The following is a 25648-nucleotide window of genomic DNA, read 5'->3' as shown; positions in this document are numbered from 1 at the left end:
AAGCCCTCTCTTGACCCATCCTCTGTATCTAGCCATCAACCTATATCACTTCTCCCCTATGCCTCCAAGCTACTGGAACAACACGTCTACCTTGAACTGTCCTCCCATCTCTCTTCCTGCTCCCTCTTCGACCGCTTACAATCTGGTTTCCGGTCACACCACTCCACTGAAACTGCCCTTACTAAGGTCACCACTGACCTCTTAACCGCCAAGAGCAAGCGACACTACTCTGTCCTCCTCCTCCTGGACCTGTCGGCTGCCTTTGACACAGTGGACCATTCCCTATTATTATAGACCCTCTCATCCCTTGGCATCACAGACTTGGCCCTATCCTGGATCTCATCATACCTATCAGACCGGACATTCAGCGTCTCCCACTCACACACCACCTCCTCACCATGCCCCCTATCTGTCGGAGTCCCACAAGGTTCAGTCCTTGGGCCCCTGCTCTTCTCCATTTACACCTTTGGCCTGGGACAGCTCATAGAATCTCATGACTTTCAGTATCATCTCTATGCTGATGAGACACAGATCTACATCTCTTGACCAGATATCACCTCCCTACTAACCAGAATCCCTCAATGTCGGTCCACTATTTCATCCTTCTTCTCCACTAGTTTTCTGAAACTTAACATGGACAAAACAGAATTCATCATCTTTCCTCCATCTCACGTGACCCCCCCAGCGAACCTATCCATTGCTGTAAATGGCTGCCCACTCTCCCCAGTCCCACAAGCTCGCTGCCTCAGGGTAATCCTTGACGCTGATCTCTCGTTCGAACCACATATCCAAGCCCTTTCCACTTCCTGCCGACTTCAACTCAAAAATATTTCACGAATCCGTTCATTCCTCAACCAAGAATCTGCAAAAACCCTAGTCCATGCCCTCATCATCTCTCACCTCGACTACTGCAACCTCCTGCTCTGTGGCCTCCCCTCTAACACTCTCGCACCCCTCCAATCTATTCTAAACTCTGCTGCCCGACTAATCCACCTGTCCCCCCGCTATTCCCCAGCTTCTCCCCTCTGTCAATCCCTTCACTGGCTCCCCATTGCCCAGAGACTCCAGTACAAAACCCTAACCATGACGTACAAAGCCATCCACAACCTGTCTCCTCCATACATCTGTGACCTCGTCTCCCGGTACTTACCTGCACGCAACCGCCAATCCTCACAAGATCTCCTTCTCTACTCCCCTCTTATCTCCTCTTCCCACAATCGCATACAAGATTTCTCTCGTGCATCCCCCCTACTCTGGAACCCTCTACCACAACATATCAGACTCTCGCCTACCATCGAAACCTTCAAAAGGAACATGAAGACCCACCTCTTCCGGCAAGCCTACAACCTGCAGTAACCACCGATCGACCAAACCGCTGCATGACCAGCTCTATCCTCGCCTACTGTAGCCTCACCCATCCCTTGTAGATTGTGAGCCCTCGCGGGCAGGGTCCTCTCTCCTCTTGTACCAGTTGTGACCTGTATTGTTCAAGATTATTGTACTTGTTTTTATTATGTATACCCCTCCTCACATGTAAAGCGCCATGGAATAAATGGCGCTATAACAATAAATAATAATAACATCCAGGTCGTGTAGCCTCTGATTCTCTTTACAATGGCTGACAGATTAAAGGGAACCTGTCATATCGAAAATCGCAGGTGAGGTAAGCCCACCGGCATCAGGGGCTTATCTACAGCATTCTGTAATGCTGTAGATAAGCCCCTGATGTTACCTGAAAGAGGAGAAAAAGACGTTATATTATACTCACCCAGGGGCGGTCCCGCTGCGGTCTGGTCAGATGGACGTCTCCGGTCCGCTGCGGCGCCTCCCATCTTCTTTCCATGGTGTCCTCTTCTGATCTTCAGCCACGGCTCCGGCGCAGGCGTACTTTGCTCTGCCCTGTTGAGGGCAGACAAAGTACTGCAGTGCGCAGGCGCTGGGCCTCTGACCTTTCCGGCGCCTGCGCACTGCAGTACTGTCCTCTGCCCTCAACAGGGCAGAGCAAAGTACGCCTGCGCCGGAGCCGTGGCTGAAGATCAGAAGAGGACACCATGGAAAGAAGATAGGAGGCGCCGCAGCGGACCAGAGACGCCCATCTGACCAGACCGCAGCGGGACCGCCCCTGGGTGAGTATAATATAACGTCTTTTTCTCCTCTTTCAGGTAACATCAGGGGCTTATCTACAGCATTACAGAATGCTGTAGATAAGCCCCTGATGCCGGTGGGCTTACCTCAGCCACGATTTTCGGGGTGACAGGTTCCCTTTAACCTCTGCACACGCGCACAACACTTCACTGCACAAGGCAACGCGCATGTGACAGGACAGCAAGTAAGAGGGCGGAGTGTGGGCGTGGTCATGGCTAAAGCTCAGTGATTGGATGGTTAGAGCTGTTTTGTGGACGGCTCCGACGGTGTCACGTGACTACAGCGACTGTCGCCATTGGTTGGACAGGCTGCTGGTGACGTAGAAGGTAGAAACGAGGAAGTTTTGACGGTAAACGGTAACAACAAGGAGTTATTCGTCGGTAACTGCCTAGTGTCAACACCGGGGGGCTGTAAGCGGACTCCATTATGTTTCGTGGCCTGGGAAGTTGGCTGGGCTTGGACCCGGAACCACAGTCTGTGGAAGAAAAGATTCAACCGATACAGGACACGGGCGAGGAATCCGCAAGCACGGAGAAGGGAGACGGCACAGAGCCCGAAAGGACGGCACTGGATGACGCGGAGGACGTGCTGCGCAGACAGGCCACAAGCTTCAGCAGTAAGTGGCCGGGCTGTCATGGCTGCTGTGCTGGGTTCCGGTGATCTGGCTGCTGCCGTTATCTGTAGTCACCGGCAGCGGTAGATCGTACCGTGCCATTATCCGGGGGAGAGGCCTCCGGGACCCCAATCCTGGACAATGGTGCACAGCCACATAAGGGGGCTAAGAGCACCACTGTAAGGGGCTGCAGAGCTTTCCCCCTCACTGACTGCGGAGATCCTTATTGTCATGGGTGGATCGGAGCTGCTCATCCGCTGTGGGACCCCGGAGAAAGCTGAGCACCGCACTCCGCTAATTCCAGCAGTCCCCTGGACAATGAATGGAGCACCTCTGCCCCATCACATGGGTTAACATGAGCAGCGGTCAGCTGTCCACTACAGCCACATCCATTGCTGACATCATTCATGGCTGTCAGTAATGCTAGCAGCATCATTATGATTAATAGAGCGTGGGGGCTCCCTCTTTGATCTTATGGGATCATAATTGTGGTCCTGATGCTTTCCATAGTGATCCGGGGCCAATTAATGCTCACACCATTATAGGTAGAAACATTAAAAATGTGTAAATTGCCACATTGTTTACATTTTTGTCAAGCTTCTAATATTTTTACAAATAAACTCCAAGCTTGTCGACCTAAACTTACCGTATCACAAGAAGAACATTCTCAAAATCACTGGGAAATGTTGGAACCGACTGCACCGCGTTATTGCCGCGTAGTCAGATTTGCAAAATCTGTCCTGGTCACTAAGGGGTTAAGTTCTGAAAGTCATACTTTTTTTTTTTTTTTTTCTATTTATTTTGCAGTTCTGGCTTTTTTGTTTTTTTTTTTTATTTGTTTTTATACCCCCATAATAAAGCATCTTTTATTGTTGAAGTTGTTTTTAAGTTGTACTTTTTTTTTTTTCTTCTCAAAGTGGTTGTCTCATCTTTTTAAATGGGTAAATTAGTAGTTAGTTGTTAAAGGGCCGCAGTCAGCGCACAATGACTGTTCAAGCCAAGTAGAGGCGCCCGGTGTTCCTTGGCAGTGCCAATCATTTATTACACCTGCTGGGTTTCCATCTATAGCTACGTTCACATTTGCGTTGTGCGCCGCTGCGTCGGCAACACAACGCAAATAAAAACGCAGCGTTTTGCGACGCATGCGTCGTTTTTTGCCGAAATTTGGACGCAAGAAAAATGCAACTTGTTGCGTTTTCTGCGCCCAACGCTTGCGGCAAAAAAAACGCATGCGTCGCACAACGCATGTCCATGCGTCCCCCATGTTAAATATAGGGGCACATGACGCATGCGTCGCCGCAGCGTTTCCCAACGCTGCGTCGGGAAACGCTAATGTGAACGTAGCCTATCTCCGCCCTTCTATGGCTGTATGATGCCAGAGCTGTCAATCAAAGAGGTGGGTTGGAGAAAGAGGGAAACAAGTAGATGTTACGGTGTATATAAATGATTGGCCATGTTGTGACGCACTGAGCGCCTGTACTTAGTTTGGACAGTCATTCTGCGCTGACAGTCCCTGTGCCGCTGTCATTGTCCGGTGCAGGTATACAGATGGAAAACCAGCTGTATACCTGCACTGAACAATGACAGCAGCACAGTGCTCAACGTCTGCTCACCATCACAGCAGGTCGCCATATTGTGCTCCTGGATGACCAACAAGAACAAAGCAGATTCGCTACAGGAGAAATGGACACCGGTGCGGGACCAGTGAAAAACCTCCAGGTCCAGCTGGTTTTCCATCTGTCATGTTCTGCTTTGAATACCGGGAGACAATAGATGGATGATGTCTTGTCACTTGTTATAACCAACTTTATTCGTACGTCGCGTGTCGTCACTAAACAAAAAGAAATCCCGCCAATACATAAGCTCCATAATTTGCCTCTTTTCCAGGTTATATCTTAAGCCTGGCTTCAGTCGCAACGAAGAAGATCTCTGAATCGGTTACTGAAACTGCTCATACTATCAAGAAGTCTGTTGAAGAAGGAAAAATTGATGGCATCATTGATAAGGTTTGAAGGGTTATGTTTCTTGTACCTGTAAGGGCTTGTTCACCCCTTTCTTTAGTATCTGGTTTTATCCTCAGTGTGAAGGAACATTGCTATGTTCCGGAAAGATGAAACCTGAGTGCTCATCTCTTATTTGGGCAGAAAAGTGCCTTCACCTGCCCATGTGTTGCTCATTTCTTGGGTGATTGGCTCATTTAAAAACATTAACCGTAGTAATCTGGAGGTGTACTGCCAATGACATGATGCTGTGTGTGGACACCATAATGATTGAGTGTTCCGTTCCCGTCAGTACTCGTGGGCCTGCGTAAACGGGCCGGTAAACCATAGACTTGTATAGTTGATCATTGTTGATCTACGGCCTGAGAACGGCTTGTCTGAGTGCCTGATTTGTAGTGACCTCTGTACCTCCTATGAAGGTTGGGCATTGTGACATCTCACATGGCATCAGATCTGATGACACATTCAGGCATCCTCTCCTTCCAGTTCAGCTTATTGTTAATCATGTGGGCTTCACCATTTATCAACACTTCTCTTATATCTCAAGGGATTCTGTGTCTTGGCCGGTAGATATTTTCTACATCTCTGGCGCTGAAGTTCCAATGTGCTATTTTTCTCTCTTTTTTTTTTTTTCACATAATTAATCCTCCAAGACTAAGGGGATGTTTACACTGTGCCTTCATCAGGCAGCCAAAAACGTCAGTTTTTAAACTGATAGACTCTTTAGGAAATGCCCCTCTTTTCTAGAGTTTTGTGAACCTGAAACTTTTTTTGTTAATAGATTCCACAGCATCTCTTTTTCTTTTTCAGTTCTTTTCCAGACTTATTTTTTCATTAAATAATAAAAAAGTGTGTGTGTGACGCTCAGGAGTCTTTTTGGCTTCTTTTCAACCTTCCCAATGACTTCTATTGTAAGGTACATAGTGTCTTCAGCATGGAAATTGCCTGAAGAATGGCCAGGCCACTTATTTTATCTACTCTGTGTATTTTGCAAACCTGGATTAGTTAAGAGAAGCTCAAAAGGCTGAACATATGAAGAGCAAGTCGTCTTTACATAGATATATATATGTTCATTCTTTTGAACATTTTTGGCAACTTTTTTTCAGGTAGTTGAGTTGTTGGAGTGGACCCCAAATCTTCCTGGAAAAAAAAAAAAATAAAGTATGAACGTATCCTTAAGGTCCTGACGCTGAGGTTTTTGACTAGGTTTCTTTTTTTTTTTAGCTGGTCCTCTCAAAAAAAGAAAGCTCAAAAGTTGCTTGAAGAGTTATTTTTAAAGTCTCCTACTATTAATTTCTATTGTAAACCCACTTTGCTGTCCATATGCTCAGTCTTTCGAGCATTTTTCCTGTTTTGAAAACTCCTGTTACTATAAAAAGAAAGTACATGTCAGTCCTTTGAAGTGTCTCCTGATGAAATCTGCCCTTAAAGCGGTAGTCCAGGGAGATACAAAAAAAAGTTTGTACTTTCCTTGCCCTCATAATGTATCAAGATGAGATACCAAGTGCACTTTTATTATCTTTATAACATTTGTAATTCCATGTGATGGCAGATGCTCTTCACTGCTCCCTCTGGGACAGTACATCACACACCAGTGTTCACTTTCCCCTGTAACAGCCAGAAGAGGTGGTATGGCCAGGCCCCCTGTTCTTTGGGATAGAGCTTTGTTCAGGAGGCTGGCTGATAGTAACAGCATGGAGCTGCACACTGCTGTAATGTCCAAAGACGGATGGGGTGAGTAGTGAGGAGCAGCTGCTGTCACATCAGCCCTCTAATAGTCTCCCTGTCTGTAGTCTGAGGTGAGGGGGCATGGCCTGCTCCCTAATAATGTCTCCTTCACTGCAGGTCTACTAGCGGGAAGTAGGCTATGTCCCCTAGCCTTGGACTGCAGAAAGGCTGAAAAAAGCCCTGCTTCCTAAAGCACTTCTCACTCGAAAACATGTCATTTTTTCTGCCTCCATAAATGATTCCTTGTGCACTTATGTATATTGCTTGTTCCATATAAGTGCATCTAAAAGGCACTGCTTACACGGCTGCTCGAAGCCTCCAGTTGGGTTCCAGCAAATTGAAACCTAAAGGTATGCCAAAAGAATGATCTTTTTGGAATTTGGCAAGCCCATAATGATCTGTGCACATATGTGACATAAACATTGGTTGATAGGCTGCGAACGAGGGCCTATCCACAGGTTATAGATGAAGGTATGATTTCTGGACATCTGGTTTTTCAGACTCCCTCCCCTCGCCCAGTTGTGACAGTAGAGTAGTGAGTGTGTGAAACCACAACTTCTGTAGACAAATAATGGGACAGGGGACTCGTGAGCATACTTTGGGAGGCATAGATTGGTGCAGTCCTAGCTGTTTTATATGTTAATCACCTCTCCTGTAACGGCTGCTGATTGGCTGCAGTGATCACTTGACCATCGGTAGACGCCGTGCCAACATCGGAGGAGTGGAAATACTCGGCATGCACAATTATTAGGCAATTTGTATTTTTGATAACTCGTTTTATTATTGAACAACTACAACGCTTTCAGTCAATCCAAAAGGTTAATAAACCTGAAGCCCCCAACATGATGATTATTTGTTTTTTTGATCTGTGACATGTCTCACTAATGTGGACAGGGTGTTGAAAACCTCGTCCACGTGTAGTTTATATTCATCTGCTGCTAATCTGTAGTGTCTCAGCCGTTAAATACTCTGATCACTGCCATTCATGGGAATCTATTGATTTGTATTTACAGACCATCATTGGTGAATTCCAGAAAGAACAGGACAAATTTGTACAGGAGAAGTCAAATAAAAAAACAGGTATGTCCTGTCATACAGAATCACATCTGCCCATGCCTGACCGCTTTTACCTGGCTCTGCAGGGACACCTTTCACATCTTCATTCCTTGCCTTTATGTTCTTGTTATTGTACTAAATGGCACGTGGTCATGTCTCTTGTTCCTCCTGCCTGATTCTGTTTGTACATCCTATTTACCTTCGCCGTAGTATTTGAAAGATTTTAATGTGTACGTTCCGCTTTTTGTAAATCCGATGAGGGACTCGCATATATAGCCATTCTAACTTAACATGGGATTGTCTGTAATTCACAATGATCAATCACCCTCATCAACCCCTACTTTTATTTTCTTATATTGTCAGTACTTGTGAGACACTGGGGACATTGTTCTGTGTGTGGGGATCTGTGGTGACATTATGGTCATTGAGGGAGACCTGTGAGGAAAATCTTGCTATGTGGGAGGCCATCATACTCGGGGAGGTGGTTTTTGGGGATATATTACTGTTTGTGGCACTGTGTGGGGACATCATACTTTGGAGCGGTCTGTGTGGGGGCATCATATCGCTGATTATTATTTCAAAAGCCGAATTAACCTCTAAACGACCTATTGTGTGTCAAATGTTGTCTCCCTAACTTTGATGTGAGCTTGGAAGCAGAGTCCACATCATTGCCGGTAGATAATGGCTTTGATAATCAGCCATCATCTGGCTATAACAGCCGTGGGTGATGCAGATATCCAACAACTATTGTTAACTTGTCAAATGCCACTATCAGTCTGTGATAGTGGAACTTACAGTGAGCTGGCAAGGTGTGGGGGGTGTGCAGTTCTATGTGCCCATTGACTATCCTGTGACGTGATTCCAGGGCACCACGATGGGTCTGGTGTAGACCCCTGTGCTTGTCATGACGGTAAGACTGCCTGTGGGTTGTGTTCATAGGAGACCATGGTTTTTGCTACATACAGCAATTCTGTGATATTGCTGTATGTAGCACAAGAGATCGGATGATCACTGGTTCAAGTTCCATAAGGGAAATAATGAATTCAGTGAGAAATAAAAATAGGGATCTTTGTGTACTCACCGTAAAATCCTTTTCTCCGAGCCATTCATTGGGGGACACAGACCGTGGGTGTATGCCGCTGCCACTAGGAGGCTGACACTAAGTGATGCAAAAAAAGTTAGCTCCCCCCCCTGCAGTATACACCCTCCTGCTGGCTCTCAGTTAACCAGTGCGGTGCAAAAGCAGTAGAAGATCAATAACAATCTATGAGCGTATAGCATGTCACATTATATATGAGAGTATAGCATGTCAAATTATAAAACAAGCACAAGCTTATAATAGGGTGGGAGCTGTGTCCCCCAATAAATGGCTCGGAGAAAAGGATTTAACGGTGAGTACACAAAAATCCCTATTTCTCCTTTGCCTCATTGGGGGACACAGACCGTGGGACGTCCCAAGGCAATCCCTGCGTGGGGACAACATCAGATCCGGCCCTGTGTAACCGCTACTTACAAGTGCGCCACCGTGGCCTGCAGAGTCCGCCTGTCCAGACTCACATGTGTGGAAATTATAGTGCTTCAAGAATGCATGTGGACTGGATGAATCCGCAAGCTTGCAGGCGTGCTTTGCCGACGCCTGGTGCCTAGAACCCTCGATAGACAGGGAGATAGGCTGACATCTAACACGGAAGGACTCCTGGATGGTGAAACAAATCCATCCGGCTAACATGGCCGATGAAACGGCTAAACCCTTCCTGTAAAAGTCAGGAAGCCTTCCTCTTACCGTCAGGGAGCCCAAATAAAGCGTCCAACCTTTGGAAGGACGCCGTCCTCGAGACATGCCTACTCAGAGCACTCACTTCGTCCAGAATATGGGGAACTCATTCCATTTTGTGGACTGGTGCCGAAAGAGATGAGGGAAGAACGATGCCCTCATAACAGTGGTAATACAATACCACCTTGGTAACAAGGGATGGGGATGGCCTGAGGACAACCTTGTCTTGAAGGTATTTATGGAAAAAAGTCTGAAAGAACAGAGCAGCTAGCTCCGAAGACTCTTCAGGAGGAGGATATCGCAGAGAAAAAAGGGCAACCTTCCCTGATAGTAAAGTCTGTCTGGATCAAAAGGAGTCTACTGTAAGACTCCCAGGACCATTAAGGTCCCAATGATCTAACGGTATGCGATAGGGAAAAACTACGTGTGAAAACTCTCTGCGAGAAAGTCCCTACTTGCAGTTTTGTTGCAATAAGGCGGAAAGATACTAGCCGTGGCATTATCCAACTGAATTCGGATGGGGTGACCCGCCAGAAGGCAGTGGACCTGCTGTAGGACTACCGTTCGGATCTCCAGAGCAATGATCAGGAGAAGAAGACTGGCATTGGTAGTTACTAATAACCATTGAACTGGGAGAAAGGCCCTGGATGAAGGAGCTCAGAGACTACCGTCTGAATGACTGTTTGACTTGCTGAAAATGAGCGGAGCGAAGGAAACTACTTCCATTGTCGTCAACATTTTTCCTCAGAACCCTCCTAGCAAATTGAATGAAATAAGGGGATGAGTGATCAAGTGCGCAAGCTCCCTGTTGAAGGGCCATGACCTTGGCTCGAGGGAGAATTACCATCCTTCTGGAAGTGTTCAGGATAATCCTCAAAAAGGATATCTGCAGGGCTGGAAATGAGGAGAACTTGTCTACGTTTAGCTGCCACCCAGGTGAGAGGGTATCACAAGTGATATAAACGACTCAGCGTAGTCCTGGAAGAGCGGCTAGACAGTTGATCAAACAGGGAGGACGACCACGCCTCTAGGGTGCAATAGGAACATGACAGCTGCCATGATCCTTGCGAACACTCTGGGTGCGGTAGCAAGGCCGAAGGACAAGGTCGTGACTTGAAAATGCTGTTCACGAATGGAAAAGCGTAGGAATTTTTGAAGAGGGGGGAAAAATAGGAATGTGAGGGTAAGCATCCCGAATGTCGATTGATGCCAGAAACTCCACCTTTTTCTGTTAGAGTTCCTCCGCTCAGCCATTACTTTATCTGAAGAAGGAGGACCTTGTCAAAGGTTGTTAGAAGTTTGAGATCCAGGATCGGTCTTACTTTTCGTTCCCCTTTTTTGGAACCAAGATCCCTTAGATCTAGACTGTCCTGGACAACCCTTCCACTGCTGGTTGGGTCTGTAGGAAACATACAATTCTTTTCAGCAAATCATTGGGGAGAGAGATCAGGAAATGAAAACTTAAGTTTTCTAGATGCCTGTAAGTTTCTAGACGTCTGTACGTTTCTAGAATACTTGCGGCCCCTGCTAGCTGACGGCTCCCATGTAGGAGAGGAAACGTGTATATTTGTCCTGCGAGCACTCCGAGCCACAGAGGGATCATGGAGGGATTCAATCTCTTGGTCAGAGAAACCATGGATTGCGGTCAGTGACGAAGTCCACTTAGGCAACTAGGTACTCTGGGATAAACTGGGATCAGCGGCGGAGGGCTCCTGAGCTCATTTAGGGTGACCAGGTTCGGATTGGTCATGTGCCTTTTAAGAACAGGGAATACTGGTCATGTGCCTTTAAGACCAGGGAATTGTTGCAGAGTCGTCACCCCTGTGTGAGCCGGCCGGGTGGACCAAGATGGCCACCGGGAGTTGCAGACGTGATAAAATCTCGCAGAGAGCGAGAAGCGCCAACTTGGGGGCGGAGCCACATGCACGATGTGGGCGGAGCCTCGAGACTTCCATGCATAGGCCCACGCCGGGACCTAAACTTCTGCAGCCGACGGGAGTGATACCAGCGGTAGAAGTGAGGGGAATTGTAGTGGCTGAGAAAAACTGAGCGCTTCCGTGCCAGGCGAGAAGCGCCAGAAAGGCGGGCAGAGCCGCCTTAGGGCACCATGGTGCGGCTTCCAGGGTGTGGCCTACACATCGGCCGAAGCCGAGGGCTAAATTTTTGAAGCCGGCCGGAGCGTTACCTCAGGGAGGTGGGCCACAGGGAAGCCTGGTGATGGATAAGGAGAGGTGACACTCTCTCCATGCTCGCCTGTTGATGGTTCGGGGAGATCAGCACCTTGAAAGGATCCGTCGCCCCATTCGTCCGTGGAAAAATAAAATAAAAAATGTAAAAGGTAAAAATAAAATAAGAAAGAGTTTTGGGTCTGAATAGCAGACCCGTCCGTGTGCCTCCCATGGACACTAAGCAAGAACTGGTTAGCTGAGAGCCAGCAGGAGGGTGTATACTGCAGGGGAGGAGCGAACTTTCTTTGTATCACTTAGTGTCAGCCTCCTAGTGACAGCAGCATACACCCACGGTCTGTGTCCCCCAATGAGGCGAAGGAGAAAAACGTTTTTAAAAATATAAGTTCAAATCGCACCACTTTTCCCCCATTAAAAAATAAGAAATAAAAAAAAATACATGAATGGTGTCGCAGCGTTCGTAAAAGATCTGTCAAAATATAATATAAAATAAATTAGATCAGTAAATTGTATAACGAGAAAAATAATAAAAATGCCAGAATTGCGTTTTTTCGCCCACCGCAATAGCACAAAAAAATAATAAAAACCTAGGCTTGTGGCACAAAAAACAAGCCCTCTCACAGCTCCATGTCCTTAAAATTGAAAACTGCATCACAAGCAAAAAATGTAACAAATTTCTGATTTTTTTTTTTCTCCACTTAAGTGAAAGAAACACGATGCATGCTTGGTCTCTATGTAAGTGAACTGACCTGTAAAATCATACTGCCGGGTCATTTTACCATTAAATAAATGCTGTAAAAAAAAAAAAAAAAAAGAGCCTACAAAAATGATTCTGGAATCAAGGTTTTCTTCTTTTTCTTTTTTTTTCTTTTGCCACACTTGGAATTTTTTTTTCCCCCGTTTTCCATGACATCATATGATTAAAGGGACTCTGTCACCTGAATTTGGCGGGACTGGTTTTGGGTCATATGGGCGGAGTTTTCGGGTGTTTGATTCACCCTTTGCTTACCCGCTGGCTGCATGCTGGCTGCAATATTGGATTGAAGTTCATTCTCTGTCCTCCATAGTACACGCCTGTGCAAAGCAATCTTGCCTTGTGCAGGCGTGTACTATGGAGGACAGAGAATGAACTTCAATCCAATATTGCAGCCAGCGGGTAAGGAAAGGGTGAATCAAACACCTGAAAACTCCGCCCATATGACCCAAAACTGGTCCCGCCAAATTCAGGTGACAGGTTCCCTTTAAATGGTTCATGTCATTCAAAAGTCCAACTTGGCTAGCAAAAAAAAAGTCCTCAAACAGTTTTGTCGACGGAAAAATAAAAATGTTATGGCTCGTGAAATAAAGGGAGGACAAATTTAAAAATCGCCCAGTCCTTGAGGGTTAAGCGGGAGTCTGTCTGTGATAATGGTCCTGGCTGGCTCGCCATTGATAAAGGATGATTCTCCCTCCTAAAATACTAAATTATAGTTATTAAAGGGGAGCTCTATTGAGGTCTGGTATTAACTATTATCGTCGAACTTGACTATTAATAATTATTATCCACTTAGTAGTGCCTTAACATTATTTGTTCCTTACACTATATACTAACTGAGACAAAACAGTGCATCAGTAAAGGATATTTACAGTTCTATGAAAAAGTTTGGGCACCCCTATTAATCTTAAGCTTAATGTTTTATAAAAATTGTTTTTTTTGCAACAGCTATTTCAGTTTCATATATCTAATAACTGTTGGACACAGTAATGTTTCTGCCTTGAAATGAGGTTTATTGTACTAACAGAAAATGTGCAATCTGCATTCAAACAAAATTTGACAGGTGCATAAGTATGGGCACCCCACCAGAAAAGTGACATTAATATTTAGTAGATCCTCCTTTTGCAAAAATAACAGCCTCTAGTTGCTTCCTGTAGCTTTTAATGAGTTCCTAGGTCCTGGATGAAGGTATTTTTTGACCATTCCTCTTTACAAAACAATTCCAGTTCAGTTAAGTTTGATGGTCGCCGAGCATGGACAGCCCTCTTCAAATGATCCCACAGATGTTCAATGATATTCAGGTCTGGGGACTGGGATGGCCATTCCAGAACAGTGTAATTGTTCCTCTGCATGAATGCCTGAGTAGATTTGGAGTGGTATTTTTGATCATTCTCTTGCTGAAAGATCCATCCCCTGCGTAACTTCAACTTTGTCACTGATTCATGAACATTATTGTCAAGAATCTGCTGATACTGAGAGGAATCCATGCGTCCCTCAACTTTAACAAGATTCCTGGTGCCGGCATTGGCCACACAGCCCCAAAGCATGATGGAACCTCCACCAAATTTTACTGTGGGTAGCAAGTGTTTTTCTGGAATGCTGTGTTTTTTGGCCGCCATGCATAACGCCTTTTTGTATGACCAAACAACTCAATCTTGGTTTCATCAGTCCACAGGACCTTCTTCCAAAAAGAAATTGGCTTCTCCAAATGTGCTTTTGCATACCTCAGCCGACTCAGTTTGTGGCGTGCTTGCAGAAACGGCTTATTTCGCATCACTCTCCCATACAGCTTCTCCTTGTGCAAAGTTCGTTGTATAGTTGACCGATGCACAGTGACACCATCTGCAGCAAGTTGATACTGCAGCTCTCTGGAGGTGGTCTGAGGATTGTCCTTGACTGATCTCACCATTCTTCTTCTCTGCCTTTCTGATGTTTTTCTTGGCCTGCCACTTCTGGCCTTAACAAGAACTGTACCTGTGTTCTTCCATTTCCTTACTATGTTCCTCACAGTGAAAATTGACAGGTTACATCTCTGAGACAGCTTTTTTTATCCTTCCCCTGAACAATTATGTTGAATAATCTTTGTTTTCAGATCATTATACAGTTGTTTTGAGGAGCCCATGATGCCACTCTTCAGAGGAGATTCAAACAGGAGAACAACTTGCAAGTGGCCACTTTGAGTAGCTTTTCTCATGATTGCATACACCTGGCTATGAAGTTCAAATCTCAGAGGTTAGAAAACAAAAAAAGGTGCTTTAGTAAGTCAGTAAAAAGTAGGTAGGAGTATTTAAAACAAGAAAATAAGGGTGCCCATACTTATGCACCTGTCAAATATTGTTTGAATGCAGATTGCACATTTTCTGTTAGTACAATAAACCTCATTTCAAGGCAGAAACATTACTGTGTCCAACAGTTATTAGATATATGAAACTGAAATAGCTGTTGCAAAAAAAAACAATTTTTATAAAACATTAAGCTTAAGATTAATAGGGGTGCCCAAACTTTTTCATATAACTGTATTACACACACAAGTCTACAGTCCACATTCATATATCTACTATATAAAGCTGAATGTGTGTGTGTGTGTGTGTGTGTGTGTGTGTGTGTGTATGTCCGGGATTGGCATCTGCACCGTCGCAGCTACAGCCACAAAATTTTGCACAGTCACACGTCTGGACCCCGAGAGCGTCATAGGCTATGTTGTGAGGTGAAATATTAACCCCGCGCTTTCCAATTCACCAAACAATTTTGCCCCTATCTACGTAATGGGGAAAAAGTGAAAGGAAAAGTGTTGGAAGCGTCGCAGCTACAGCAACAAAATTTTGCACAGTCACACGTCTGGACCCCGAGAGCGTCATAGGCTATGTTGTGAGGTGAAATTTTAACCCCGCGCTTTCCAATTCACCAAACAATTTTGCCCCTATCTACATAATGGGAAAAAATGAAAGGAAAAGTGTAGGAGGCAAATTGACAGCTGCCAGATGTGAACAAGGGGGACTTAAAGAATGAGAGCGATGGCGCCAAAGAGTATATACCGTACAGTTGCTAAGGTGGGGCCTCGACATGGGATACTCACCACACACGGGGATATGAACACACACAAAATGCGCCACACACTACCACGTGCTTGAACACATATTACCCTCAGCACACATTTCACCACAAATACACCAACCTCGCCACATAAAAGTCAAAACACAAAAGTCGCCACTCAAAACTCGCCACGCGCAGAACTTGCCACATGCAAAAACTAGGCTCTTGCAAAACTCGCCACAAGTGCAAAATTCTCCTCATGAAAAACTCGCCACACGCAAAACTTGCACACGCGGAAAAATTGCCACATGCACAAAAGTTGCAACACATGCAAAAGTTGCCTCACACAAAACTTGCACATACTCAAAAGGCACCACACATAATACTCGCAACGCGCAAAACTCGCCATGCGCAAAACTTGCTGCACACAACTTGCTACACTAACCTGTCACATGTAACTCGACACACAAAAAGTTGCTACACGCATGTTGCTACACAAAACTCATCTCACAAAAGTCGCTACATGCATGTCGCCACACGCAACTCAACACACACAACTTGACAAATGAAACTCGCCCTAAAACACACACAAGTCTGGTATTATCCTTCAAAAATAAAAATCTGATTAATAAGCAGACAAACTACAACAATTGCACCATATAGGAAATACGGCAGCTGTCAGTCACATGACCTGTCTATTATGTGTATGTGTGAGCTAATATATACTGCCAGGGGGAGGGCTTCCTGTTGGCTGGGGATTTATCAGGCTGCCAATTTAGCTTACAAATACTGAGGTAAAAATACTGAGCAAATAACGTGTGAACGAGGTCTAATACAGGAGGAGATGACACACAGGTATATACTATATACAGGGGAGATGACACACAGATATATACTATATACAGGAGAGATGACACACAGGTATATACTATATAGAGGAGGAGATGACATATAGGTACATGTATATACAGGAGGAGATGACATACAGGTATATACTATATACAGGAGGAGATGACATACAGGTATATGCTATATATAGAAGATGACATGCAGGTATATACTATATGCAGGAGGAGATGACACTCAGATATATTCTATATACAGGGGAGATGACACACAGGTATATACTATATACAGGGGAGATGACACACAGGTATATACTATATACAGGAGGAGATGACATACAGGTATATACTATATATAGAAGGAGATGACATTCAGGTATATACTATATATAGGGGAGATGACACACAGCAGGTATATACTATATACAGGGGAGATGACATACAGGTATATACTATATACAGGAGATGACATACAGATGTATACTATATATAAGGGAGATGACAAACATGTATATACTGAGGTGATGAGGTGAAAATGAGAGGTGTGAGGTGAAAATGAAAAGGTGTGAGTGCAAAATGAGAGAAGTGAGGAAAAATAGTGGAGTGATCAGAAAATGACAGATGTGAGGTTGAAATGACAAGTGTTAGGGGGGAATGAGAGGAGTGAGGGAGAAAATGAGAGATGTGATTGGGAAAATGAGAGGCGTGATGGGAAAATAAGAGAAGTGAGGTGCTATAACTAACCACAGATATTTACTATGCCCAGGCAACGCCGGGCTCTTCAGCTAGTCTACTATATAATTGTCTAAGGGTCACTTCAGTCTGTCTGTCACAGATATTCATTGGTCGCGGCCTCTGTCTGTCAAGGAAATCCAAGTCGCTGATTGGTCATAGATGTTTTGCCGCGACCAATCAGCGACGGGCACAGTCCGGAAGAAAATGGCCGCTCCTTACTCCCCGCAGTCAGTGCCCGGCGCCCGCATACTCCCCTCCGGTCACTGCTCACACAGGGTTAATGCCGGCGGTAACGGACCGCGTTATGCCGTGGGTAATTCACTCCGTTACCGCTGCTATTAACCCTCTGTGACCAAGTTTTTACTATTGATGCGTCCTATGCAGCGTCAATAGTAAAAGGATCTAATGTTAAAAATAATTAAAAAAAAAAAATAAAAAATCATTATATACTCACCTTCCGCCGCCTTTCCCGCTCCTCGCCACGCTCCGGTAACCTCTCCATGCAAGCGGCAGGTTCTGGTGGCAAGGATGGTATGCGACAAGGACCTGCCATGACGTCACGGTCATGTGACCGCGACCTCATCACAGGTCCTGCGTGAGAAGGACCTGCCATGACGTCACGGTCATGTGACCGTGACGTCATCACGGGTTCTGCGCTACCAACCCTGGGACCGGAAGCTGCCGAGTGCACCGCACACAGGCGACATGACTACAAGGGCTCCCTCGGAAGGTGAGTATATGTTTATTTTTTAACCTGTGACATACGTGGCTGGGCAATATAGTACGTGGCTGGGCAATATAGTATGTGGCTGGGCAATATAGTACGTGGCTGGGCAATATAGTACGTGGCTGGGCAATATAGTACGTGGCTGGGCAATATAGTACGTGGCTGGGCAATATGGTACGTGGCTGGGCAATATGGTACGTGGCTGGGCAATATGGTACGTGGCTGGGCAATATGGTACGTGGCTGGGCAATATGGTACGTGGCTGGGCAATATGGTACGTGGCTGGGCAATATGGTACGTGGCTGGGCAATATGGTACGTGGCTGGGCAATATGGTACGTGGCTGGGCAATATGGTACGTGGCTGGGCAATATGGTACGTGGCTGGGCAATATGGTACGTGGCTGGGCAATATGGTACGTGGCTGGGCAATATGGTACGTGACTGGGCAATATACTAAGTCACTGGGCAATATACTAAGTCACTGGGCAATATACTAAGTCACTGGGCAATATAGTGCAATATACTGTGCAGACATGCATATTCTAGAATACCTGATGCGTTAGAATTGGGCCACCATCTAGTACTCTATACTGCTCAAAAAAATAAAGGGAACACTTAAACAGCAGAATATAACTCCAAGTAAATCAAACTTCTGTGAAATCAAACTGTCCACTTAGGAAGCAACACTGTTTGACAATCAATTTCACATGCTGTAGTGCAAATGGAATAGACAACAGATGGAAATTATTGGCAATTATCAAGACACCCCCTATAAAGGAGTGGTTCTGCAGGTGGGGACCACAGACCACATCTCAGTACCAATGCTTTCTGGCTGATGTTTTTGTCACTTTTGAATGTTGGTTGTGCTTTCACACTCGTGATAGCATGAGACGGACTCTACAACCCACATAAGTGGCTCAGGTAGTGCAGCTCATTCAGGATAGCACATCATTGCGAGCTGTGGCAAGAAGGTTTGCTGTCTGCACAAACTGTTAGAAACTGACTCCATGAGGATGGTCTGAGTGCCCAACGTCCACAGATGGGGGTTGTGCTCCCAGCCCCACACCATTCAGGATGCTTGACATTTGCCACAGAACACCAGGATTGTCAAATTCGCGACTGGCGCCCTATGCTCTTCACAGATGAAAGCAGGTTGACACTGAGCACGTGACAGAGTCTGGAGACACCGTGGAGAGCGATCTGCTGCCTGCAACATCCTTCAGCATGTCCGGTTTGGCAGTGGGTCAGTAATGGTGTAGGGTGGCATTTCTTTGGAGGGCCGCACAGCCCTCCATAGGTAGCCTGACTGCCATTAGGTTCCGATATTAGATCCTCATACCCCTTGTGAGTCCATATGCTGGTGCGATTGGCCCTGGGTTCCTCTTAATGCAGGACAATGCCAGACCTCATGTGGCTGGAGTGTGTCCTCAGTTCCTGCAAGATGAAGGCATTGAAGCTATGGACTGGCTCGCCCGTTCCCCAGACCTGGATCCTATTGAGCTCATCTGGGACATCATGTCTCGCACCATCCACCAAAGTCACGTTGCACCACAGACTGTCCAGGAGTTGGCGGATGCTTTAGTCCAGGTCTGGTAGGAGATCCCTCAGGAGACCATCCGCCGTCTCATCAGGAGCATGCCCAGGCATTGTAGGGAGGTCATACAGGCACGTGGAGGCCACACTCAATACTGAGCATCTTTTCCTTGTCATGAGGCATTTCCACTGAAGTTGGATCAGCCTGTAATTTGATTTTTCACTATTTTGTTGAGTTTGAGCAGTGTGCGTGTATACGCACGCACACACACACACACACACACACACACACACACACACACACACACACACACACTGCAAGAATAATACAGTAATATCCCAACAATATATCACACATTCAGAACCCAAGATTAACTGCCAGAATTACGGTACCCAATTCACACATGCCATATCAGCCCTCCCGTCTATCACTCTATCCCTAAGGCCTAGTAAGTAAAAGGTTACAGATTCTCAGCCCATATGTCCAATCATGGAGTTCCAGCAGCAAGGGAGAGCCAAAAGCACATGTCTCTTGGGATTTACGTCCAGCCAAGAAGAGGTGTTCAACCCCAGGTGTGGGGGATGAGGTCATCAGTATATTGTCCACTGGCTAAGGTACATCCACTCCATCCTGATTAAACTTGTTCTACTAGCACGTGGCTGGACCTTTCTTTGTAGATGACATGATGGAAGAGCGGGCTTCTGAATTCATGTGGCATACATGTGGGGGATATACTGTATATATTATCCCTTCCACAGTCTGCACACAATGACTGTTCAAACAAAGCACAGCACTGTGTAGCGCTAATTAAAATCATACCTTTAGTGTCCAGGTCTGTTTCAACATTTGTCTGAAATCTTTCATTATTCAAATATGCTAATACTAGATGGTGGCCCGATTCTAATGCATCGGGTATTCTAGAATATGTATGTAGTTTATTTATGAAGATTTCCACGCAGTATGTAGCACAGCCCACGCAGTATGTAGCACAGCCCACGCAGTATGTAGCACAGCCCACGCAGTATGTAGCACAGCCCACGCAGTATGTAGCACAGCCCACGCAGTATGTAGCACAGCCCACGCAGTATGTAGCACAGCCCACGCAGTATGTAGCACAGCCCACGCAGTATGTAGCACAGCCCACGCAGTATGTAGCACAGCCCACGCAGTATGTAGCACAGCCCACGCAGTATGTAGCACAGCCCACGCAGTATGTAGCACAGCCCACGCAGTATGTAGCACAGCCCACGCAGTATGTAGCAATGTGGGCACCATATCCCTGTTAAAAAAAGAATTAAAATTAAAAAAGTTATATACTCCCCTTCCGTCGGCCCCCGGATCCAGCCCAGGTCTTTAGCGATGCTCCTCGCAACGCTCCGTTCCCAGTGATGCTTTGTGGCAATAACACGTGATGATGTAGCGGTCTCGCGAGACCGCTACATCATTTGGGGTCATTGCCGCAATGCATTTTTGGGACCGGAGCATCGCGAGAAGCTGGACAGGCTGCGGCAGATGCCGGAAGGTGAGAATATGATTATTTTTTTTTTATTATTATTTTTTAACATATGTTTTTACTATTGATGCTGCATAGTTAAAAGTTGGTCGCGGGATTTCCTCGACAGACGGAAGTGGACCTTAGACAATTCTATAGTAGGAAGGTCCTCTGTACTCCCTTGGCTTGGTTAAAAAGTTGATTGCTCCATCCCATCACCTATTTATTCATCTCGCTTTTAAACTTGGGTAGAGTAGAAGAGAATTGTTGCCCTATGTCTTATTCTATGTGTGAAGAAGTCAGATGGGAGGTGTAGGACCACGTTCACACGTCAGTATTTGATGAGTTTTTTTACATCAGTAGTTGTAAGCCCAAACCAGAAGTGGTGACGTGTTTCTATTATACTTTTCCTCTGATTGCTCCACTCCTGGTTTTGGCTTACAGATACTGAGGTAAACAACTCTCCAAATACTGCTAGTGTGACCGTGGTCTAAAGTTAGACTTATGTACAAGCTGTTCAGAGCCTATAGTTCTGGCCGAGATCTCTGCGGAACAGCCCCGCGCATTACACATAATGTGTCAATGTTTTTTGTGCTCCCACTGGTTAGAGCTAAATATGTGCAACTGTTAATGTCCATTAAGAACTACTGCACAACATCTTTATTCTCAATATTTGCTATTAGTCTGTTAATTTACAGACAAAAAATATTGAAGTAACTTTTTGTTCTTTTTAATAGAAGCTGCAGTTCCTCCCTGGGTGGGCTATAGTGAGGAAGAGACCATTCAGCAGCAAATCTTGGCCTTGTCAGCGGTGAGAGTTGTCTTTTTAATGAATGTTGTAGTCCAGTGTTTAGGCACAGTTCAAATGTCTGCTCTGTGCTGCGTCTGAGCCCTGTGTGTTGTGTATATTTCTGGGGACACTCCCTGTGTATACTCCACCTGTATGTATAGGGCTCCATTCTAGCTGCCGGCTGTGCACACATCCTGCCATGCATCTACCGAGTGCTGCTCGCCTTCTCTGGAAGAGTTCGGTGCTGGAGTAAGGCTTTAGTAGCATCCATCAATTCTGCAGTCTATTATCCTGCTAATTAATAGAGTAAACATCTGTCCATATGAGCACGTTTTCCAGTCTGTTGCAGTGAGCACTTTCTATGGATCTGATTTGTGTTGTACAGAATGTTTTATAACTGTGTTTTCTCTCATTTTTAAGGACAGGAGAAACTTCCTCAGAGACCCCCCAGCTGGTGTCCATTTTAATTTTGACTTTGAGCAGATGTACCCTGTTGCCCTTGTAATGCTTCAGGAAGATGAGCTGCTGAATCGTATGAGATTTGATCTGGTTCCAAAACTGTGAGTGTTCTGAATGTTTGGCAATAAGTCTACACGGTGTGTAACAGTCACCTAGCCAGCTGACTCCATTCACTCCCTTTAAAGTACCATTCGAAATGCTAATCAGCACAAGGGATACTCTGATTTCATGCTGACCTGTGTGTGGGTGGACGTATACCTGCCGGAGTATTGCCTTGCCATATGTATTGTACTTTCCTGCCAAGTTTACCTTTGTGCCGGAACAGGGCTGTTTTGTGTTTAAAATCCCTCCAGGGGGTATGGAGCTAATAAACCTTGCCTTGTTAGACTAAAAAACGTCTGTGTGAACGCTGCCTAGTGCCTACCTGAGAAAAAGCCTACCCAAAAAAATGCGTGTGTGAGAGGGTACCGTCACACAGTGCAATTTTCATCGCTACAACGGTACGATCCGTGACGCTCCAGCATCGTAACAATATCACTCCAGCGTCGTAGACTGCTGTCACACTTTGCAATCTACGACGCTGGAGCGATAATTTCATGACGTATGTGCGATGTAGAAGCCGTTGGTTACTATGCGCCCATCGTATACGATATATGTTACACCATGCGATCATGCCGCCACAGCGGGACACTAGACGACGAAAGAAAGTTTCAAACGATCTGCTACGACGTACGATTCTCAGCGGGGTCCCTGATCGCAGGAGCGTGTCAGACACTGCGATATCGTAACTATATCGCTCGAACGTCACGAATCGTGCCGTCGTAGCGATCAAAATTGCACTGTGTGACGGTACCCTAAGGTCTAAGATGGTTAAGCAGCTGATGTCCATCAATTTAAAATATAATTGATCTTCACTGACACTGTGCTTGCAACATACTTCTCGTAAATCAATACCGCAGGTGATTTTAATAGTATTTTATTAATAAATCTTAGCAGAGAAATCTGTTTCTTTATCCACTTATGCACTTCTTCCCCTGCCTCCTTAGTGAAAAGAAGGAATGCGGGTGGCACTCACCATCCCAATTAAAAGTCCAATTTATTTAAGTTGCTTAAAACATCAGAGGCAGGAGAGTCGTGTGTGGAGCTCAAAGGACGTTGGCCGTTTCGCGCACCATGCCCTTCTATGCATGGTGAGGACCCGTAGAAGCACACAGGACTCTCCTGCCTCTGATGTTTTAAGCAACTTAAATAAAGTGGACTTTTAATTGAGATGGTGAGTGCCACCCGCATTCCTTTCTTTTTTCCACAGACTATGCATGGTTTGTTTCACTATATCTGGGTCGGCACCAGAGAGCACGGGGGATGGGTTGAATCGGCATTGAACTGACAAGATCAGGTGTCTTGGCCACAGGTGCTGCAGTAGTGCAGATATCTTCATGTTTTTCTCAAATATTCCCCTGCCTCCTGCCATACCTTCTGGTCTTAAAAAACAGCCTTATAGGGAACCTGACAGCAGATCCTTGCCTGAACCAAAGCATGTTTGTTTTGTTTTTTATGAAATGCTGCAATCATACATGACTAAAATTATACAGTCAGTGTCTTATATGTGCTGCACGTGGTTCCGGGAGCACGTATCTGCTGTCCAGTTCTCTTTTAAATCAGTCTTGGTCAACACAAAACGGACTGCCGCCACAGTGAGCTGTTAGAATATAAAATGAGGTGTATCCTATTGAGAGGGGAGCACAGTGAAAAAACAGGCAGTGAGAGACACCTAAAAAATCATTTACCTCACCCCAGAGCAGGATTCACAGCTACACTGACCAGTACAGCTGTATAATGGCCTTCATACTGCTGCTTCTATCTGTGTGACAACTAGGCAATGAAGAGCAGGAATCACTCTGTGTGCTGTGCTCTGGGTGACAGAGATAAAAGCAGCTCATACCCATCCATCAGTTTCCAGTTAACTGATGAATAGAGATATAACCAGCACAGAGGAGAACTGATGAAATGCCGCATACATTCATTTAATGGCCAGATATAGTGTTGTTCCTCCTGTACACACTCGTGAGAGCCTATTCTGAAAGTATGGCCTTTTCATTTCAAACTCTTTTCAAGGTTTTTCTTATTTTATAGTTTTCTTATAAATTAATGGCTCTAAGGCTAGTTTCACACTAGTGTTTTGAGGAGCTGCGGACTTCCTTGGTGAAGCCTCGGCCGCACCTCCACAGCTAGCTCCGCCTACTTCTGCATGCTGCCTGCGTATTTATCTTTAACATTAGGTACGCAGGTCGTGCGGCTGTATGCGGATGCTTCCGCATGCGTCGTTTTGACGATGCGGAGAAAAAAAGAAATTGCTACCAGCTGCGTCCTACGCTGGTCGCCGCATCGTCAAAACTGAGCTATGATTATCTGCATTTATTTTAATTTACTGTTTTATAGTTTGACCAAATCTAAAGATTGTTGTATGTTTTTAGTGTAAGATGTTTTTTCTTTTCAGCGTGAAAGAAGATGTATTTTGGAGGAATTATTTTTACCGGGTGTCTCTGATAAAGCAGTCTGCCCAGCTGACGGCACTGGCTGCCCAGCAATCAGCTGGCAACTCTGACAAGTCAAACGGCAAGCAAAGTGATGAAGGCTTAGAAGGTAAAACAAATGTTTGCATCTGGTAGATGAATGAGCGAGAACAGTGGACAGAATAGTTGTTTCTACTATTACGTTCCATAGACATTTTGTGTAAAACGATGTTAGATGATGATGTCTTGACTGTTGTAGAGCTGCAGACTCTTCAAGGATGTGCTGCTTACCAGTCATTATATAGTCTAGTGGTCCATTATTACGCTCCTGAAATTATGATCCTAAGATTAACATTTCATCATGCCAGCTACTACATACTGCAAATGATCTTACTCTTATATTGTTATCAGTAGGCATATTGAAGGGCGGCCAGATAACTTATAATTTACCCCTTCATGACATATGATGTATATTTACACCATACCTTGTTCGCCAGGCTTTGATAAGGGTTCGCTACCTGAGCCCGCAACTTTCCCTGATTTATTCAGCCATCATGTGCCTCTAACAGTCACAGTTGGAGCCGTTCTCTCAATCTCTGAGAGGGGCGCGCATCATTCCATGCTCCTATCGACGTGTCTGTGATGTGATCACGGGGTGCCGATGGGTTGACCTGATAGCCCGGGAGTCTGCTGATGACCCCCATACCTGTCATTACAATCATCCTGTGAACGCCGGCCCGTGGCACTGCTATGTATAGCACATAGCTCTAAAACCGTATTGCCGCATGGTATACATAGCACAGACTTGTCACCGCTATAGCGATATTATCGAACTTTAACTGCTGTGTATATAAGGCGACTGCATTGTTTTAGTTAAAAGCACAAAATCTCACGCTTTGCCAAATAATGGGGGCTGCAGTGGGTTATGCAATCCCACTCTGCATGTCGGGATATCACACCCTGGGTGTAAAAATATAATCTTAAATATAACGGGCAGCCACAGACAAATGGTGGGTAGTCTTCTGAGCTTTAGCTTTGAATTTATCTGTTCTGACCACTGGTAAACATGGCCGATCCGTGTAATTTAATTCTGCTTGTGTATTGGAGAGTCTGTGGAGGAGAGAGTAATAATTACGTATAGGTAAATAACAGTATAGTTTTATATAATGGAGATATGGCTGCTTTACTTTATGTTCAGGTGGTGAACACCATCCGGCACTTACTGTATAGTTTAAGGTGTTCTTGTATTCTCATAAGCTATTG

The 25648-nt window shown here is 45.4% G+C and overlaps 1 protein-coding gene across 1 annotated transcript in view; it reads left to right on the top strand.

Annotated features, from left to right (window-relative positions):
- The first annotated feature begins 2420 nt into the window (after window positions 1-2420).
- Window positions 2421-25648, top strand: part of SYAP1 (synapse associated protein 1) — a 29424-nt gene continuing 6196 nt past the window's right edge. The window contains exons 1-6 of the mRNA XM_069757305.1: window positions 2421-2761; window positions 4646-4764; window positions 7500-7566; window positions 21361-21434; window positions 21834-21973; window positions 24370-24515. Coding sequence (XP_069613406.1) covers window positions 2572-2761; window positions 4646-4764; window positions 7500-7566; window positions 21361-21434; window positions 21834-21973; window positions 24370-24515 — 736 coding nt within the window. The 5' untranslated portion in view covers window positions 2421-2571. The remainder of the gene's footprint in view (window positions 2762-4645; window positions 4765-7499; window positions 7567-21360; window positions 21435-21833; window positions 21974-24369; window positions 24516-25648) is intronic.

Source organism: Ranitomeya imitator, chromosome 3 (genome assembly GCF_032444005.1).
Source record: "Ranitomeya imitator isolate aRanImi1 chromosome 3, aRanImi1.pri, whole genome shotgun sequence".
NCBI lineage: Eukaryota > Metazoa > Chordata > Amphibia > Anura > Dendrobatidae > Ranitomeya > Ranitomeya imitator.
Note: the sequence above shows the minus strand (reverse complement) of the source record. Positions and strands in the feature narration are given on the sequence as shown.